A 20,538-nucleotide genomic window follows, 5' to 3' on the forward strand; every position below is an offset into this window, starting at 1 on the left:
TTTTGTTAAAATTCTGTGCTCTCGCGCCTCATGGAAAACATCACATAGACTCTGTGGATGTTTTTTTAATTTTGCTTTTTCTTCTTCCCCTCATTACCTGAAGTGACCAAATGCTGTTTGTAACATCCTAGTTGTTGTGCAGACAGCTATGATCTTACAATCAGGTGAGGGGCGAAACAACAGGAGAAGATGAATTCCTAAGCAAAAAAAAATCTACATTTCATGGAAATATCCTTAGCATTCTATGGGGGAGCAGCAGGATCATTTGCAAATAGGGGAAGGTGAACCACAGTTATTGTGTACTTAGACTTCCCATGACGATAAAGGGCTGTGTCCTGCCATTGATCAGTGAGCTGAACTCCTATTGACTTCTGTGCAATGGCAGGAGGTGGCTTAGGAAGAAGCACCTGAAGTGGAAGATGATGAGAGACTGAATTCATGGGAACGCAGTTCAGCAATGGCAACATTTCACTCTCAACAAGCTGCTGGGGTAGCATCCTCATGGCAGCAGTCACGGCCACTATGGAAAAGTGGTATCATCCCCATATTAGGGATTGTCACTGAGGAAAAGCCTCTGGTGAAAGCGTCCTCACCACTAGTTGTCACTAGAGGTGCTAGTACAATGAGAATAAAAAGTGTGACAACAAATACAAGCCCAAACCTCCCCTGTAACTGACCTTCTAACTGTATTTGTACTGACCAGAAACAAAGAACGACGTTACCCTCAATTTCAACCTTTATCTCCAAATTTACAGTTCTATTTAACTAGCCTGTAAAGCAGGGGTGGGCAAACCTTTTGGCCCGAGGGCCATATCGGGATCGCACAACTTTATGGAGGGACGGGTAAGGAAGGCTGTGCCTCCCCAAACAGCCTGGCCCCCACCCCCTATTGGCCCCCTCACACTTCTCGCCCCCTGACGGCCCCCCTCAGAGCCCCCAACCCATCCAACCCCCTCCACTCCTTGTTCCCTGACTGCCCTGACCCCATCCGCACTCCTGCACCCTGACAGCGCTCCCCCGGGATTCCCACCCCCTATCCAACCGCCCTCTGTGCCTCATCCCCTAACCACCCCCTCCTTGGACCCCCCACCCCTAACTGGACCCTGGGAAATTCCCACCCCTTTCCAGCCCCCCTGCTCCCTACCCCTGACTGCCCTCCTGACCCTATCCATATCCCCACCCGACAGGCCCTCCAGGACTCCCACTCCCAACCCTCCTGTTCCATCCCAGACTGTCCCCCCGAACTCCGCCCCATCAACCACCCCTCCTACCCGACGCCCCAGGACCACTGCTCCCTACTCCCTTACCAGCAGCAGGAGCCCACAGCCGTGATACCCGGCCAGAGCCGGCTGTGCTCACAACGGCATGGCTGTGGGGAGAGGGGATGCTGGGGGAGGGGCCAGGGACTAGGCCATCCAGCCAGGAGCTCAGGGGCTGGGCAGGATGGTCCCGTGGGCCAGATGTGGCCCGCAGGCCATAGTTTGCCCACGTCTGCACTAAAGGGTCAATTTTCACAGTCTTAACAAATAAAGCATTGACTTTGCAATACCAAAGCTTGTCTGAGCCCTTCCTGCAGCAAGAATCTTTGCAAGACTTGTCTCCTTGAACATTTAAACTGTCAGACCTAATTATCCGCATTGGTTCAGCTGAATGGAGTTTTTTCCTCTTTGCCAGCAGCAATATTTTGAAACATAAACTGTATCCACAGTTAGAAGCAGCAGTTTTCTGAATCACAGATCTTATCATCGTCATGAATTCGCCTCTTAAGTTAAAGCCCAAAGTATCTCCTTTGTGAAATATGGCTTTGTGCAAAGACTCTCCAAAGGGAGGGCTCTGCCTGCTTCACCCCAGCAGGCAAAATGTCCTAGGGACAGCAGGACTGGTGGCCCTTTGTTTTTAAGAAGCAAGATTGGTTTAATTGTGAAGCATCAGTGTCATTACTCTGCCTCTTGCCTTTCAGAAAAGCCACAACTGGATGAGATCACCTTGGAGAGAGTGCTGGAGGAGCTGGAGACGATGTGCTACGAGAACATGAACATTGCCATTGAGACGGAGGAGGGCCTGGGCATTGAGTACGACGAGGACGTGGTGTGCGACGTGTGCCGGTCCCCGGAGGGAGAGGATGGCAACGAGATGGTTTTCTGTGACAAGTGCAATGTCTGCGTGCACCAGGTGAATGACATCTCGTCGTGCGTGGGCCAGCACTTTCAGCCTGATGCGCGTATCTGGCCTTTGATTAGCTAAAACAATCACAGGCTTGACACTGAAAGTCTGAAATAGCAAAGCATGGTACTGGCTTGGGCACCCTCTGCCATTCCTGCTGTGACCAGAGAGCTTCACCCCACTTCTGCACCTCAGATAAACTTTCTGGGGTCCCTTCTCGGAAAAGATTGTGCACAGGGCGGAATTCTTTGGTCCTTACTCGGGGTTAGGGTGTACAGCCCTGCATCGGGGCAGTACAGAGCTGCAGGAGCCCAGAGCAGACACCCAAGAGGCATTGTGCCTTAACGGGAATGCAGAGCACAAAGCAACATGAAGGAGTGGGCACAGCCAGTATTGCTCCCCTTATGCCAGTGGTTCTCAAGCAGGGATACATGTACCCCTTGGGGTACACAGAGGTCTCCCAGGGAGTACAGCAGCTCATCTAGATATTTGCCTAGTTTTACAACAGGCTACATAGAAATCACTAGTGAAGTCAGTGCAAACTAAAATTTCATGCAGACACTGACTTGTTTATACTGCTCTATATACTATATTAGAAGAGGGCTGCGGGATGGGTTTAGGGAGGTTGCAAGTGCAGGGCTGGCATTAGGAGTGGCAGGCAGGGACCCCGCAGAGCTAAGATACAAGCTGAAGCCCAAGCCCCACTGCCCGGGGCTGAAATCAGACTCCTGAAGCGGGTACAGTAGTCTGGAGAGACACAGAACCACTGCCTTATGGAATGCAAACCAAGCTGCTATGGAAGGGGCAGATCATTGTGCATTCTCCTCCTCACCTCCCTGCCCATTTACGAGCCCTCTGGCACTCTCTCTGCTCTTCTCCACAGAGTAGGGAGGGAGCAGAGGGACTGTAGTTCTGCCTACTCCTTACCTGGGACATGCATTAGGAGGAGAAGTTCCTTGCACTCACTGCCCCACACATTGCCTATGGGTCAAACAGCAGCTGGCTCTCAGCTTTGACTTAGTAAGTTTCCCTTGGAATCCTGCAGGGCTTTGTCTGAGTAAAGACGGTGGAAAACACGAGTAAAGATGTCATGATTTGGTTGTGATGCAGCAAACCTCACAAGTACACAGTGCACATCCCTAGGTTCATAGTGGGACACGCTTTGCCTCATGATACCGTGCCTGGCACATCCAGAGATCAAAGGAAGGATTCATAGACTCTCTGCTCATCTAATATTTGTCTGTCTTCTTACCTTTCCCTACCCTGTGTTTGTCTGTACCCACTGCTATTTATCATAGGCTGTGCCTTTCCCTAACTTTATTCTGCAGTCTCGTCTTCTTGTTTTGTTTGCTACCTCCTATTCTTTGCTATTTTTTCACCCCAGCCTTTCCATTTAATGTGCCAGCTCTTTCTCTCTCCCCATTAAACTGCTCCCATGGGAGCTTTAATGACCATGAGTGCCCAGAATATAGATGTCGCTACCGAGGATCTCTTTTATGCATCACATGAGGTATGCTTATTGCAGAACTGGACAGAGCATTAGTCTGTGCATTGCAGGCAACCCCCCTGCATTGGCCAGAAGGAATGACCAGTAGGTTTCTCCTCACATCTCTCTTCTAGGGTGCTGATCTTATAGCATTGCACTTTGTGTATAAGCAGCCATCCAGATTCAGTAACATTCTCTCACGTGGCAGAGTTTATAGCCCAGCCTGTTGTCGGAATGCAGGATTGGATTGGATTGGATTTTTTTTTTTATGCCTGAATATTTGTTTTGTAGAATTGAGTGTTAACGCTCCAAGTACTTGCTGCAAGGAAGGAAGAAATATGATAGTATCTTGTGCACTCATTTGTATGTCTGTGTGCATGCCATATTGTGCAGGAGGGTGTGTGTGTGAGTGGGTGTATGTATGCTCACATGCTCTAGAGAAGCCAATTTTCCTATTAAAAAAAAAAGCCAAATTGAGTAAAATTTTCAGAAGCACCTAAATGACTTAACAACCTAAATCCCATTGAGTTTCTATGGAACTTAGGCTCTTAAATCACATTGGTGCTTTTGAAAATTTTACCCACTGTCACTTCAAGGGAAAGAAAATTACTTAGGTCCACAGAGATCAGGTCAGCCATCAGATATAGATATTGATTAGCTGAGTTTGAGGCATCTGGTGTAAACAAAGGATACTTCTTTAGATTCGATTATATACAGTATTTGAAGGTGTCTTTCTTTAAATGGGTCTGGTGCTGAACTTTGCGGACAGTATATGTATCAGAGCTTCCGGGAAGTGGGGGAGCTTTCAAGATACTTGTTGTCGATGTAGGAGGATGTTTTGGATGGTTTTCATCAGTGAATCAGATTCTGCAGAATATCAAGATGATTCAGAATTTTCATTACAAACCTATGTGGAAAATCCAGGCCTGGAGATAGCGCACCTTCCCCATGCAACACAGGCGTGGAGGTAGCACGACTTCCCTGTGCAACACAGGCATGGAGGCTGTGCACCTTCCCCATATAACACAGGCGTGGAGGCAGCATATCTTCCCCATTTAACACAGGCGTAGAGGCAGCACGACTTCCCCATGCAACACAGGTGTGGAGGCAGCATGACTTCATCGTGCAACACAGGCGTGGAGGCTGTGCGCCTTCCCCACATAACACAGGTATGGAGGCCAACATCAGGGAGGATTTTGCTCTTCAGTGTATGTGCCACGGCCACCTGAAAGCAGAATGTGGCAGCTAAGTAGCATTTACTCATGCGAGTAGTCATAGGGGCTTCGTAGGTCCAGTGGGTCTACTCACATGAGCGGGAGCTTCTTCCACAGGTAGGGGCTGCAGAATTAGACACTAGTGGCCTGATCCCATGCCACTGAAGACAAGTTGAGCCTTTCCATAGACTTCAGTGGCCTTTGAACCAGGTCTTAAATTATCAGCTAAGTCTCCTGCCAGACCTTTACACTAACTCTAAGCTAATTTCTGGCCAGTGCGTACATCAGGGTAGCGGGCCCTGTGAGTCTATTCCTCACCTAATGCCCTGTCCCACTACATCGCCCATCACACATTTCTAACCTCTATTTGAATTCTCACACAGTGCTAACGGGCCATGATTTCCCCACTCCCACAAGAGAACATGGTTACACCCCCCAGTAATGAAGGAGTTGTCATGTCGGGTGGGCTATGTTTCCTCTGGAAAGAGCAGCATCTGGTTCCTGCTGCAGGGCCCGTCACATCAGGCAGGCAGGCTGAGCAGATAACCTGTCTCGCCCCTGTGTATCTTACTTACCAAGTGTTGATCCTGCCTGCAAAGCGGGTCACCATCATTTTCTGTGCGCCATCAGATTTTATGAACCCTCTAAAAATGAGAGACAGAGACTTTGATAAGATGGGAAGATGGAATGAGCTGATCTTGGTCTGTGCACCTCAGAGCGCTTTTGTACATTTCCCACTCAGGCTGATCTCAGGTGGAGATCTTGAAGAAGTGCTGATGTCGACTTTGCAAGGGAAATATATTTTCATTTGAAGATTTTGCAGTTAGCTCCTTTTCATACCTCCAAGCAAGAGACAGTGTGCAGCTCATAAATGGCTATTCCATGTAAGAACACACTGTGCTGTGATCTTGCTTCTGTGCCATTTGCAGAAATGGCAATGTCAGGAGGATGAACATTAAAGGCAGTTGAGTGGGAATTCCTCTCTCTTTAAGAGTTTATTCTTCTAACTTTATCTCTGGCCAATGAAATCCATGCTCTTCAAACACTGTGCTTCCAGGATGAATGAGCATGGAAGTGAGAAAGAGGATATTGGATTTTCTTAAAAGGCACTGAAGTAATTGGAATGATTGACATACTAACCTACAAGCCAACTATATCTCTCAACCCACTAGAAGGGAAAGCACAATATCCAGGACACCTTGTGAATTCTGATTCTGCTCGGATTAGAGCTTGGCTGTATCTTTCTGTTAAGTATATGCAACTCGCTGAAAGGTAGAGGTTCCGGTAGAGGACCTGCAGAAGCCATGTTCTAGCTTATCTGGGAAGGGGCAGGTTGTCTTAGCACAGCATCACCTACTGTCATGTGGGAGATCAGTGAAGTGAATGCTGCCAGTCCTAGCATAGTTGGTTTTATATTACCTTTAAACTTTAAAATGTCTTATTCAGGGGACTGCTAATGAGCTAGAGCACCTTGCACCTCTAAGTCACTGATCTGAATAGGACCCAGATTTGGAAGGACTGAAAGCTATTGCTATTCAGGTAGCTGTTCAGTAGCCTGTGTGACATGAGTCTAGTGCCTGATGGACAGATGTCCACATTTCAGAGTCTGCTGTCTTCACTTGCCCCCTCCATTGATGATCTCAGCAGAGAAATCAAGGCCTGTGAGAGAACTAGTCTCTCAAGAACATATTAGGAGAGCAGCACTGGGAAGCCTGCACTACTGCTGCCTGGCATGATGCAAACACGCTTGGGTATTCAGGCCTTTTATTAAACTACATGGCATATCTCTAGGGGCAGAGCATCAATACAAATCCGATAGATAGATAGATAGATAGATTGATTTAAACCAGTTGTCGTTGATTGATTCATGTCTGCTTTTAATTGTTATGACAGTATCCAGACGCCATGGCATTAAGCTAGCCATATAAAAATATGCAAGTAAATGAATAAATACATGAGTATATTGGTGGGGTGCCCTTCCAGAGGAGTGTGTGGTATAGCTAATGCAGTGTTTCTTGTGTTTGCGTAGGCTTGCTATGGAATCCTAAAAGTTCCCATTGGGAACTGGCTTTGTCGAACCTGTGCCCTTGGAGTTCAGCCAAAGTGTCTACTTTGCCCGAAGAGAGGGGGAGCTTTGAAACCCACCCGGAGCGGGACAAAATGGGTCCACGTTAGCTGTGCCTTATGGATCCCAGAAGTAAGACTTTATTCAATGTATTCTCCAGATGTGGGTGGGATGTGGATTGTAGTTCGTCTTAGCGTGCCCAGTACAGTTAACAACCCTATACTATAATCACTTGATTCAAGTGTTCAGTGGTAAGGGGCAGGTAACTTGGGCTGGCATTTTCAAAGGAGCCAGTGGGGTTAGACACCCAAATTCCTTTGAAACTACCTAAACCTCCTTATACATAAACCTTTGGAAATCAGAGCCCTGGTGATTTCCAGCACTGATCCCAGAACTTTCACTCATGTTCTGTGTAGCAGTTCCAAGCTGTGCTCATAAAGTCTGGGCAATATAAGTGCAAGATGCCAAGGCATGGGAGTGAACCAACAGCTGGTACCTACCATCCTGCTGTCTGTACCTACCCTTTCTGCTTGTATCACCTGGGGAATGTCATTCTTGTTTATATCACAACTTCAGTGTTAATGTCTCCACATTACTGAGCAATCCTTTACCAGGGGGACTATGTAGGGTTTTTTTTATTACAGTGAACTGGTAGATGACTTAGGTGCATGTACCATGCATGCATGCATGGCACTCTGCACTCTGACTGCAGCACATGTGTTCCGGCAAGGGAAGTGATTTGGAGGGTGTGTTTTCAAGCAATGGCTTAGTGGTATTTCCTAGTCCGTCGGCATGGTGTGCCAATAGAACAGCATGGAGGCACACATGTACCAGCATCCGCATTTAGTAGAGAAATAAAGAGTAATGTGGAGTAAGAGTACAATGTAAGTGGATACATAAGGAACAATACAGCAATGGGTATGTGGAATTCTTTAAACAAGAGTTCAGGCTAAATCACTTTGAGCTCAAGCGTCAGCCCTGTTCCATGGCCGTCCGGGGCACGAGGGTGCATAAAGAGCTCCCTTATTCATCTGCATGGCTCACCCACATGTCAGAGTCTATGTGGGAAGGGGAGCAGCCACTGCCCAGCTGCCATGCCACCTACTGCACAGGTGTGTGGGGAGTAGGTGGTCAGGCGCGGGGAATAGATGGCACTTCAGATCCACATGCCCCTAGCACACCAGCTGAGGCCCAGGAGCCAGTGCAGGGGGAAGCTAGCTGCCCCAGCACAAAGTCTGCCTCAGTTACTTCCCCCCTGGAGAAAGGGAGCAGCAACAGATTGTGACCCTCCTGGGGCAGCTCAGGTACATACTGCCCTTCACGCAGGCTGGATTGTTAGGGAACAGTTCAGCCCTGTAGCGCTCTGCCAGGGAGAGCAGACATGCACAGCCTCTAGCTGGGTTTGATCACACCGGTTCACCGTCGATAACACACCAGAGAGGAGTCAGCTCAGAGGTGGTATTTGGCCTTACCCTCCATGTTCCTGCCATTTCATTCATCTTCATAGCTGAGTTTTTTCACGATGGGTGATGGTAGAGACGGCTTTTAGAAAATCCTCTCATTCTAGCCACCTCAGGGAATCAAGCTCTGCATTATCCCAGGGAAGATGCTTGATGGTAACTGGTACAAATACATGTACTCTGTGTCACGGCTAGGTTAGCATCGGATGCCCGGAAAAAATGGAACCCATTACAAAGATCTCGCATATCCCAGCAAGCAGATGGGCTTTGTCCTGCAGTCTCTGCAAGGAGTGCACTGGAACATGTATTCAGGTACGTAACACTGCTTAATGAAGCCCAGGGCCAGGTTTTGCTCTCAAGAGCCCTTAGAGCCTTGTGCATGCGCTGGAGGGCAAGATTTGTCTTTTAGTTTGGAACAAGTTTTCCTAGTCACTGACAGGTAAGTAACAGCTGGGAGCGCAAGAGCCAATCAGTTGCCACCAATTATTGTTGTTTGTAATGTTTTAATACGTGAAATGCTGCAAATCTAAATAAACATTGTTTATTCACCATGATGCCGATGCTATAGTGACTCTGTAGTTACAAGGACTGACAATGACATTGCTCTAAAGTCAGAAGCCAGCTGTATTAATATTTCACATGCCAGTGGGGCTAGGAATGAAACCTTTCTATCATTGGAAAGCCAGAAAGCTTAGCTTTCCAGTGCACTTGATTTGAGCCCTACCAACTCACGAAATAGAATACTTGGAATTTATACACCCCTGTTTGTACCTATTCTATAACACAGTGGATCACAACACATATCCTATTCCCTACCCTTCCCACAGCAGTGCTGTATGGAAGGACTACATGCTTTCATTTTGTCCTGTGGAAAAACACCGCTGTTACAGAAAGTTCTGCTAGGTCAGGGCACTGACCCCAGGAGATCCTCCTCTGACTGTAGTGGTGAATCCTTTGTCAGCAGGTGCAGAGGGCTCTGACTGCAGCAGAACAAGTGTGTTTCTTCTGTGCATGGTGGGGGACCAGGGTTTGTGAAACCTTGCCAAGGGGACGGCACCACTGCAGTCCGCAGAGCCCAGTCCCACATAGCTCCCTCCGCTTCCCCTTGGTTTGGTGGGGGAAGGGGGAGCCAGGGGAAGAGCAGGAGGGCTGGTGAATTTGCTGCTGCACAGCGTCATTAGCTATTGCTTCCCCCAGTGCTGAGGTGGGATTTGGGCCTTAAACATCAGACATAGCAATGATATATAAGTGACAGAGAGTAACTAGCCGGTTGAGGAACAGTGATATGTCTTATGAAAAGAAAGAACTGCAAGCCTCCGTGGTGTTTATGCAACTGCAATGGTTTTAATACTTTAAAGGGAGCTATTTAAAAGCAATCCTTTTAGCCTGAAATGAGATCTCACCATATTTCTTTAAATCTCCAGCATTGACTCACTTCTTTTGTGATGGCTCTGGGTGGATCTGCTTATTCACCCTGCCAGATGGAGATATTGTGTCATAATGGCAACTGCTTTCAAAGAACGGAAGGGCAGCAAAAGGAGTCAAATAGACTTGGCAGCATCAAAAAGAATTCAGATTCTCTGAGACTTCATCCTCTTAGCACAGGCATCACACGTTAGCTGTGAGAACCTTTGGATTGAACGGATTTGAATTAAAGGTCACCTGAAATGGAACACAGAGTTTTATTGTCTCATGTGCTGACAACTCACAGTTTCTAAGTCTCCATAAGATTTCCACTGGAGTTTTTGTCAGTGCCACCATAGCTCTTGCAGAACAGCTCTGCTGAAAGGAAAAGAAATGTGCAGACGGTGCCTTTATTGAAGGGTTTAAGGGATGAATAAGCAGCAGATTCACACATAGAGGTAAATAAACATTGTATCCTCTGCTCTCATCAGAGGAACAAAGGCCTTTGTTTGCAAAGCCCTTATGTTTATGTAACATATTTTTGATCAGTGCCTGTTTATACAGGTGAAATCTAACCATCTTTGTCACCACTATCATTTTGTGACATCTTTAAAGAGAGAAAATCTTTTTGTTATAGTACATAGGCCCAGGTCTTCTAAGGTGCCCAGCTCCCATTGATTGAAATGAAGATCTGGACTGTAGCACTAGCTCTGGAGGATGGGAATGAGATAGTTAAGGTGTGCACAAGTCAGTTACAGCTGCAGCATTAGAAGAAGCTCATTTCAGAGGCTTCCGGTGTTAGCTTTTCTTAGTGGCCAGTTTGACTGGGTTTCACTGACCTGGCAGAGTAAGACACTGGAAGATGAATTGTGCCTGGAGAACAACTCCTTCATCTCGAGCAAGCCGGGGCGGGGGAGGCCTTCTCAGTTTCATTGCTCTTCTCTCCTGATGTGTGGAAACAGGATCCCATTTTAATAAATGGAGACTTCTTGTTCACAGATGTGTACATAGTTACTGCTGTTGCATGTGCAAAAGGAGCAAACATTCATGCAGATTGTAAGCTAATCACCTAACTAGCCATGTGCACCCCTGTCTGTGGAATTTGCATGTGCCACCAGGCTCCATACTTCTAGAGAATTTGCCCCACACAAGCTGGCAGTTGAATCATCAGTCTAATATTAGCTCACAAAGGGGATGGTTTGGGAGGAACTGATATTGCTTCATGCACATCACTATCTTCTCCTTGTTTTTACTTTTAAAAAATTGTGGGCCAAATCAAATCAGCATAGCTCCATAAAGCCAATGCCAGTTCACACTAGCTGAGGATACAGTTCTGTCTGAGCAGTTTTCCAACTTTCTGGTCAGGGGAAATCGTGACTTCATAGTGGTTCTTGTGGCTAGACATGAGAATGTGCCAAAAGAGTGCTGTATCCTCTTGGCATTTTCTTGTTTATGTTGCTGAACCAAAGAACAAAGTATAAGGAAACATACTGATTACATATCCCGAAGGTACTGCAATTCCTGAGAACGCTGTGCACTCCAGCTTGCAAGACGGACTCAAGCCCCCACGGCAGGTCAAAACAGGGACTGGTGAAGCATTGGCAGAGATTGTCAGTGCTCCTCTGTGAGAGGGCCTGTTGCCAGTTCTCCATAGATTGGCAGCAATTCGGCCTTCTGAAGACATCATCTCTTGATACTACTGTCCTTTAACCTTCCTTCTTTGGGAAAGTGATTCTGAAGGTTACAGGAAAGCAGCTGTGGTGTCATCTGCCATTTAGATAGTTCCTTAACCCTTTTCGGTTTGGTTTTGGTTTGGGTATAGAATAAAAACCTCACTGATTTCATTAGTAAGTGGTAGTTGCTGGCAGTGGACAAAGATCAGGTTCCAAGAGACAGACCTGCTGCATGGATAAGAGGCCAGTGTCTTTTCAGATTCTGCACCAAGCCAAACCCAGAATGCTAGGGAGAAATAAAGACCATTTGATCACTAAAGATTAACATCCATTTACTGAAGAACCACAGCTATTTGTGGAAATGTATTTCCCAAAGTCTGCAGTAGATACATCAGTTAGTCCTGTTCTGGTCAAATAGGGAACCATTCAGTGTTGAAAACTTAAAAAACATTTTTTGGGGGAAATGGAAATGAGTCCGATGTGTACTGTCCAAGATCCTAGCTGTGATGTTCTTCCCTCTGTGTCAGTACTGAACCAGTGCCCCAGCATCATGGTAGGGCAGTTGTGATGCTAGAGATGTCCTCTTCCAGATGAGACCTAAAGCTGAAGTCCAGACCACTTGTGGTCACTGAAGATCCCATGGAGCGTTTTGTAAGAATACAGCCATGTCAAAACTGTTTCCCTGACCGTATTTCAACTTTGGTAATTACATTCTCTCTCCGTAAATGCCTCCATCAGGTTCTGCTGGATACTACATATTCATCACCTTCTGCCCTAACTCTGTTGTGTAGCACTGCTGTGAGCTGTTAAACATCTGTAGCATTCCACGGCTAGAGGTGGTGGAGTTCATTGGGAAATGAAATATTTCCTATCTCTCTGTTCCACAAGAGAGTGGTCTGAAGACATATTAATAGGTCAAAATCATCTCTGGTGCAACTCCATTGGCTTCTCTGGAATTACATCTAGGGGTGGACTTGGCCTATCGCCTCCAAAGTGCTTGGAGATACTTGGATGAAAGGTGCTATACCAGGGGTGGCCAAACTTACTGACCCTCTGTGCCGTATACAATAATCTTCAGAGGCTCAACAGCCGGGGCACCTGCCAGGACTTGGGGCTTCTGCCCTGTGGCAGGGTGGTGCAGCTAGAGGCTTCAGACCTGTGGGAAGCACCGGCCTGGGCTTGGCCTTTAGCAAGAATGGGGCTGAAGCCCCTAGAGCCCCCTCCCTGCTGGGCAGAATCCCCCAGCCCTGCCATCCCGCTGCAGGGCAGAAACCCCGAGTCCCCTCTCCTTCCAGTCTGATAGGTGGAGAGTGGCGTGAGGGGGGCTCCGTGAGCCGCACTCTAACTGCAGTTTGGTCACCCCTGTGCTATACAGTAACATTATTTTCACTATGTTCTGTTACTGTCATAAGTATTGTGAGATCCAGTGTGCTACCCTAACCTCCAATGCCTGAGCTCATTCAGCTTGTCAGACTGCTGCCTCATTCCACTGGCATTCTGTGCTCGTGAATGATTTGATGGATCAATATGTTTTTTTATTGTCAGTTTATGCAGGGTCCTTTGGTAGCTGCTGTGGAACAGGTACTTTTCATTGTTGCCCTGTCAGCCGAGCTTGCTAATTATTTTCTATTTGCATTTGGGGCACAGTCTCTGACAATGGCTGCTTGCCATCTGTCAAAGGAGAAATCCAGGACAAGTGTCATTCAATTTGTTTTATTTCTAAGGTAGTGCAGATAATCTTTCCTGTGTAAAGGGCGCTCTGTAGGCTGTTGTTTTGGCAAAAGCCACAGACACTTGAGTAATGATATTAATACTGTTTGTGACGTAAACAGTCAGGGAGGAAGGCAACGCTGATGCATCCATTTTTTTTTTAGTTTGAATGGTTCGCTAGAGCCAGTTCTGGGTGGCCCACTTTTGTTACGGTGCTGTAGCCGTTGATGCACATAACTTCCCAAAGATTTGGTTTAAAGTGCCCCCAGATGTTGCTCCAATATAGATACAATTGACTACGTTAGCAGCTAGATAGCTCAATGCAGTAAAATAACCATTTTGGCAACCAGACGAGAAAACTCAGTCAAGGTAACTTACAGCTGGCAAAGGTGTCCAACCTTAAAGTTACATTAGAGTCAGGAAGGTGCCTCCATCGAATGACATTGCATCACTTTGCTGAATATATTCGGTCCCAGTGACTTTCACAGCAAGTGTACACGGCGTAAGAACCTAAGGAAGATATGCTGGCTCTGCCAAAAAAATCTGGGGTCTGATGATCAAGCTGGTATCTCTGCCCCTCATAGCATCGGCAGAAATAAAGATTCTCTATCCAGAACTTTGCTGGCACTTCTGTCGGTGTATTAGGCAAAAAGACTCCTGCTCGCTCTGCAGTAGCAACTGTGGTAGCCATCAAAACATTACCATTTGCCAACGGCTACCACACAGTGTTATCTGGTGTACTGGTGTTGTTTCTCAGTGTAGGTATAGGGAAATACCCTGGTGTCTTAGTTAGCAGTGCTATTGGTAACTGTGGGTAAATACTCACTTTTTAGTGGAATTTGCTTATTTTGAAACACATTAACACAATTAGAAATCAGGTATCCATATATTTAAATCTGTTAAGAGGAGGAGACATGGATTCAAACATGGTTTGGATTGTAGTTCAAATGGGCCCAGTAATCTCAATCTAATCCCTAGTGGGCATTTGTCCATATCCCATGATGTCCAAACTCAGAGCTAGATAAGTTCCGTGATCTCTTTCCGCCCTGAATGTGACCACAGGTACTGTGGCACAACTGGCAGCCCCTGTTCATCAGAGATGTCTGCATAGGATTAATAGCAGGCATGCAAAAGGTCTGGATGGAGGTGATCCAAAACTGACTGAAGTCACTGCAAATCTTTCCATTGATTTTAATGGGCTTTGGGAGAGCTGTGTGAGAGGTTAATTTGGACACCACTTGCCTGCTCTATGCCTGGATCTAGTTAGTCTCTTGCTTTCATAAGCACCAGCAAATTTATAAACAAAGTCAAGGGGAAATGTCTAAAAACAGCAATGTTGAAAGCTCATGTACTCTGTAACTTAATAACAGGGCAGGAAGCCAAGACCAATGGGACAAAGAGAAAAAACAATACCGTTTTTGCAGTTTAAGTGCAACTGGAATTTGTATTTTTGAAAATTAAAACTTACCCAAAACCTCACCAAAAATGTGCAACACCCTGTATTTTTGTCATCAGCCTTCAGGAAATATCAGACATTTTAATGTGGTCATTCATGCTGGAACTGCTCCCTCTGCCCCCGCCCCCCGAATAATGTTATATAATCTGCTAAATGTGGTGTCTACAGTAATAAGCCCCTCAGAATGGCTCGTTATTGCCGTTTAACTGTTCATTAGCAGCTGAAATAGACTGATTTCTTATGGATTATGGTTTGAATAATTACCTGACACTCTGAGCCGTTAAAAATAGTTAATGAATAGAGGAAGGCTGGGGAGGAGAGTGTGCTGAAATGTGTACAACCCACATGTTAGCTGAGAAATGGGTTGGCTTCAATGGAAACTCATAATTTAGGTTTTGCTGCCTGTAGAAGCCAGACAGAATAATTTAACTATGAGGGAATTTAGCAAAATTGTTTAAAATTTATTTATTTAATTTAAAATAACTTTGGACAGCAAGTTAATCCCTGTACCGATTTTTTTAATGTTCATTTTCACATTATCTGTTCTGAATAAGCTCGGGTTCCATTTTCTTTTCTTCTTTCTTTCCTCTTCTTTTTTTCTAAAGCTAACTAGAGGGAGTGGAATTTCAATAGGAGCTGCTCACTTATTAATGAAGGCCCTGTGCTCCAGGAGTGTTAGAAGCTCCCTAGATTCCTGTTTTACTCATGGACTGTGACTCCCCTCTCTAAACTTCAGATAAAATTAGCAAGACCATTTTTAGAGTTAAAGAAAAGGAAACTAAGGAAATTTAGAGAGAGAAATTACAATAAGAAATAAATTAATTCTCTATCGGAAGAGGCTCATTTACCCAGCTACAGTCATTTGTCCATAGTATTGGACCATAGTGTTGACAAGAACAGTATTGCCTATTTTATTGGATGAACAATCAGAAGCTTATTTTTATAATAACCAACAGAGAGACCTGGTTTATGTGGGAGGCATCAGAAGGGCCGTAGGGATGAGACTGAAAGGAACCAAGTGGAGGTAGTAGTTTAATGTAGATTTTTGTGCTTGAAATGATGGTGACCAGCCGTACACACACGAGATTTGGGAAATATACTCATTTCTCAGTATGGGTGTCTGCTCTTTGTACAGTGTCAAGTTCTTATTGCTTTTCTCTGTCAAGCAGCTGGGTGCCCTGGAGTAATGTGCAGAGTCACTTATTGCATTACATACGGTAGGATGATCCCTTTTATAGTTGGGCCAGGCTCACACATCTCGTCGTCCTATTGTAATGACCAAGTGCCACTGTAATCTTGTGTACAGTGATTTAACAGGGGTAAGCACGTTTCCTCAGTGTGCCATGATGGGTGATGAGTGAAATAACCTGGGTTCTCTGCTTTGTCTTTCCTCCAGTGTTCCATGCCCGCCTGCATCACTGCATTCCACGTCACTTGCGCTTTTGACCACAATCTGGACATGCGGACTATTTTAGCGGAGAATGATGAAGTGAAGTTCAAATCCTTCTGCCTTGAGCACAGCAGTGGGGCCACCAAACCTCCGGACGAGGCACGAGCAGAGGCAGACCAAGCCCAGCTGGACTTGGAAAAGGTCACGCTGCGAAAACAGAAGCTCCAGCAGTTGGAAGAGGACTTCTATGAACTTGTAAAGCCCTCCGAGGTAGCTGAGAACCTGGACTTAACTGAGTCGCTGGTGGATTTCGTTTATCAGTACTGGAAGCTGAAGAGGAAAGCGAATTGCAACAAGCCACTGCTGACACCAAAAACAGATGAAGTGGACAACTTGGCTCAGCAAGAGCAGGATGTGTTGTACCGACGCTTAAAGCTCTTCACACATCTCAGGCAAGACTTAGAGAGGGTGAGTACAACTTCTGGTTTAAGGACCTACTCTGTTGTTCTACCAGGGCTTCTGTAATATGGGCCAGTATCTGCTGGAAGAAACTGTCTTCATGTCTCTTGACCTTGTTAGACCTCACTTACACTTCTGCTCTCATCTGCCTGTTTGTTATCAGTGGCTAGAATTCTGCATAATACAGCTCATTAGCAACCCTCCAGTCATCTCACTTCTTATGTTCCCTATGTTTAAGTTTAGGTGTTCCTTTTAAAATATGAACAGAAGTTGTATAGGCTTCTCGGGCCAGTCCATTTCCTAGTGGACATGTGCATTCATCACAAAACCACCTGTGCAATTGAGGCAGTTCTTGGCAGTCTCAGCAGAGAGGTCAAAGACTGACTGTGCCTGGAGTCCCAATTCTCCTCGCTCCTCCAGATGAGGTCCCCCCAGAACAGAGGAGAGGCATGCTGGCCGTGCAGTGCAGCCAAAAACCAACACTCCAGCTACCTGTTTTGGAGATGAAAGTCCCAATCCTGCTCTTTGGTCTCCAGGGGCGCAGGATTGGACCCAAAATAGAGGTTGTCCAGGGTTGGCAATTCGGCACCTTTCACCAGCATGACATTCACATTAAAAACAGAAATGGAATTTATGTATTGTCTAAAAACAAAACAATATGTACAGATAAAATGGTAGAAGTGAACTGCAGGGCTGGTGAGACTGCGTGTTTCATGGCTTGGTCCAGCTGTCTCCATAGGGGGAAAAGGGCCACCTCCTCTGGGAGATCTCTGAATGGACAGAGCCTTATGACACATGCCACATGGAGTGTATCACACTAAACTCCGCTGAGGCAGGTCCACTGCATGTCAGACCATTCCAGCTCCCCTTCACAGGCTGGTGGGCCCATTGTTTGACCTGTGTGTTCTGTATCTGACATGAGTTTGTGGAGGGGAAGGAAAACCCTTAGGACTTCTGCCTGTTTGCTTTTTAAGGAAGAGTCAATGTCAGCTAAGTTACAATAACAAAACAATTGTGACTGGTCTCTCGCACTTAACGCCGCCTGCTCTCTCCTGGTGCGTCTGCTGCTGGCTCAGCTTGTGCATGCAGGCAGCTAAGGGAAATTTATAAGAGACCTGCTTTCTGAAGCACCAGGCTGTTAGCACTCTTAAATTCTTGTAAATTTTATTTTAATGACTGCATACAAGTACGGAGCTGACTGAAGTAGTAGGGTCATCAGAGACAGTATGAGCAGGGGGGGCAAGGTGCCGGGAAGAAGCAGTACAAAATGTGTAGTGAAATGTCACAAAATTGGCAGTGGGGAGAGAGAGGGATGCCAAAGCACTGAATGGCTATTGAAAACCACTGTAGCAGGAAGGAATAGTGCACAGGAAATAGAGTCATAGATTTATGGGAAAGGCCTATTAGAGCATGGGGTCCATGCTCTGAAAATACAGAATATAGGCCTTCATGGAGGACATCTTAGATGCAATGCAGCTTACACAGCTGTGCCAAATTTAAGGCATGGGTTACAGGAGGCTTATATGGTACTGAAGGGAAGCTGGACAGAGTTAGAGGGAAACTACGACTTTGTTTCTTTTGCTACGTATTTTCCCTCCTCTCCATATTCCACACTTGTCCTTGCTGGTGTGTAAAAGGACTGCCCACCTACAAAGTGCCATCCCCTCTTCTCCTTCAGTCAGTGCTATCCACTCCTCCTGAATCACTCAGCAGAGGAAACAGTTGATTTCCTCTGCGGATTAAACAGAGAGCACAGAACACTTGCGGGCCAGCCCTCAGCTGCAGTTTTGCCTGGTCTTTCAGGAGTGAGAGAGAGAAAGGAGCAGGTTGGCAGAGTGGCACAGTTTGTCCTGAGCACTTAAGGGGAGCAGTGGGATAGGAGGGGAGCAGGGAAAAGCATATTTTAGCTTGTGCTTTGATATTGCCATCTCTCTCAAGCTAAATAGGGATGGAGCTGGTCAGTCCTTGGATGGAAGACCTCCAAGGAAATTCCAGGGAGCAGCAGAAGGTGGTGGTGCTTATTTGGCAGGTGATGCTTCTCAGAGTGGGCCATGGTTGGGAGTGATGTCTTCCTTGTACATCCCTTTATCTACCTCACACGACTGTTGTGAGACTTAGTTAGTGTTTGTTTAGTACTTCGAGCTCCTCAGAAGAAAGGCCCAATAGAAGAGAAGATGATTATTTATTATTATTTTTAGGACAGGAAATGTGGTAGCCTTGAGCTAACCCCGCTCCCGTCACCTCCATTCTGGCTTGGTGCATCAGGTGTAGCTCCATTACTAAGAATGGGATTTTAAATTAGGCACATTCAGAACATCTCAGGATGCTATTGCTTTCCAGGAACATTGGGCCTACAGACAAATCTTTGCCTAAATGATGTGAAAGCCCGATCATCCAGAAACATATTACAGTTTAACGCAGCCTAAACTGAGCCACTTGCTTGTGGAATTGAGATGCCAGCTTTGATCACCCTGGTCTTTCTCTCTGCCTTTATGTGACTCACTTACAGACCCTTCTCCAGTTGGAAGCTCTGCTGGATGCTGAGCTGTCATTTGAATCATGTGTCTTTTCTACAGAAATATCAATTCTTCTGTCTCCTCACGAATATTGTCAAAGTACATCTTCACCTACACTCTTTGTTCCTCCCTTCATTGTTCATGCCTGAACCGCCACAATGTTTAGATCAGTGTAACACACTTTCTGCTGGACTCCCCGTACACACCATGAACGGGATGTGGCTGGTACAAAATCCTGCTGCTGAGGCCTACACTGGCAGGAGGCAGGGCAACTTGAGGTGCCAGTCAGAGTCCTTAATATCATAGCAGAGCAGTAGCGCTAATGGAGTTGAGTTGGAGATGAGATTTCTGTTTAACAGCTTGTTTGTCTGCATGCTCTGAACTCCACATAAATATGCAGATTGTCTTGAAAACTATTGTGCCTCTTCAGGATCTGGGGTAGGTTTAGTGGTGCAAATTTGGAGTCATTTGGCTAGGGGGTTTCTGAGAGACAGAGGTCCTAAAGAAAGGACCTGAGAATAACATTTTCTACTTGTAATGTTTTTTGCACACACCCGTGGCTCAAACTAGTGCACTGATCTGCCCCAAACTGATATCACCCAGTTGGGTTCAGTCTTCACTGGTGCCTAACACCTACTGCTGCTTCAGAGAATTAAGATTTAAAAAGCTACTAGGGGTCCAAGTTAGCTTTGCAAAGTGGCTTGAGACTTGGGCTATGTGCTACAGACTCCGCATGTGCCATGAGACTGACGCCGTGGTGAGCAAAGGTGTGCACAGGCATGCTTGTTCTCAGATGACATCAGGTGAAGATGTTCTTATGGATGAGGTTGTTAGACCATGTCCTCTTTGTAGTGGAGATCCGTACAGAAGAATAGAGAGATAAACAAGGCTAGGGAGAGTGGGCTAGAGAACCTTGGGATATAGACTACATCACCTAATAGATATTTGCCATCACTTACCAGCTATGATTCTAGCACTTTTCAATTTCCTTTTCAGCAAATTTCCTCTACTGAAATGTCCACTTCTCTGTTCCCGGAATTCTAACAGGACTTAGTTTTTAACCTCCTCCAAGTATTGACTCAGCTTCAGCCAAAAGCTCTACACTTCCAAGGGGATCAGGTCAGCATCAGAGATTGGCTGGGGGAGGCAGGAGGGGTGTTGTTTAGTAGTGTAAATAGCAATCTCTAAGCAGAGGCAAATAATGTTTTCTTTCAAAACTAAAGAATCATAGAGGAAAGACACTGCCAAACATTTTGATACACAGGTTGCCAAAGGCAGTTGTTTTCCTCATAAAGAAATTTCAGTTTGATGTTTGCTTCAATCCAGAACAAAAAGAAGGGCACATATTAAAATATACAATATATAAATCACTTCTTTATATTATTTAAAAAAAAAAAAAAAGACCAGCTTTCCCTCCTACAAAGTAAGTGCTTTCCAGTTGTCCTGAGGTAACACCAACACCCTGAGATGTTTAGACAATCGTGTATGACTTTGTAGCTTACAAAGCAAGGGACTGGCAGTAAAGCCCATCTCATCTCAATA

The 20,538-nt window shown here is 45.9% G+C and overlaps 1 protein-coding gene across 12 annotated transcripts in view; it reads left to right on the forward strand.

The window, feature by feature from the left end:
* JADE2 (jade family PHD finger 2) overlaps window positions 1–20,538 on the forward strand; it is a 139,267-nt gene that overhangs the window by 95,935 nt on the left and 22,794 nt on the right. For 8 of the 12 annotated variants that reach the window (XM_032783497.2, XM_032783494.2, XM_032783499.2 and 5 more), the window contains 5 exons: window positions 1,961–2,172; window positions 6,893–7,060; window positions 8,584–8,700; window positions 16,028–16,489; window positions 18,419–18,505. In XM_032783497.2, coding sequence (XP_032639388.1) covers window positions 1,961–2,172; window positions 6,893–7,060; window positions 8,584–8,700; window positions 16,028–16,489; window positions 18,419–18,505 — 1,046 coding nt within the window. The remainder of the gene's footprint in view (window positions 1–1,960; window positions 2,173–6,892; window positions 7,061–8,583; window positions 8,701–16,027; window positions 16,490–18,418; window positions 18,506–20,538) is intronic. The other 4 variants (XM_032783498.2, XM_032783500.2, XM_075068138.1 and 1 more) reach the window with 1 other exon arrangement.

Source organism: Chelonoidis abingdonii, chromosome 7 (assembly GCF_003597395.2).
Source record: "Chelonoidis abingdonii isolate Lonesome George chromosome 7, CheloAbing_2.0, whole genome shotgun sequence".
In the NCBI taxonomy this organism is placed as follows: Eukaryota; Metazoa; Chordata; order Testudines; family Testudinidae; genus Chelonoidis; species Chelonoidis abingdonii.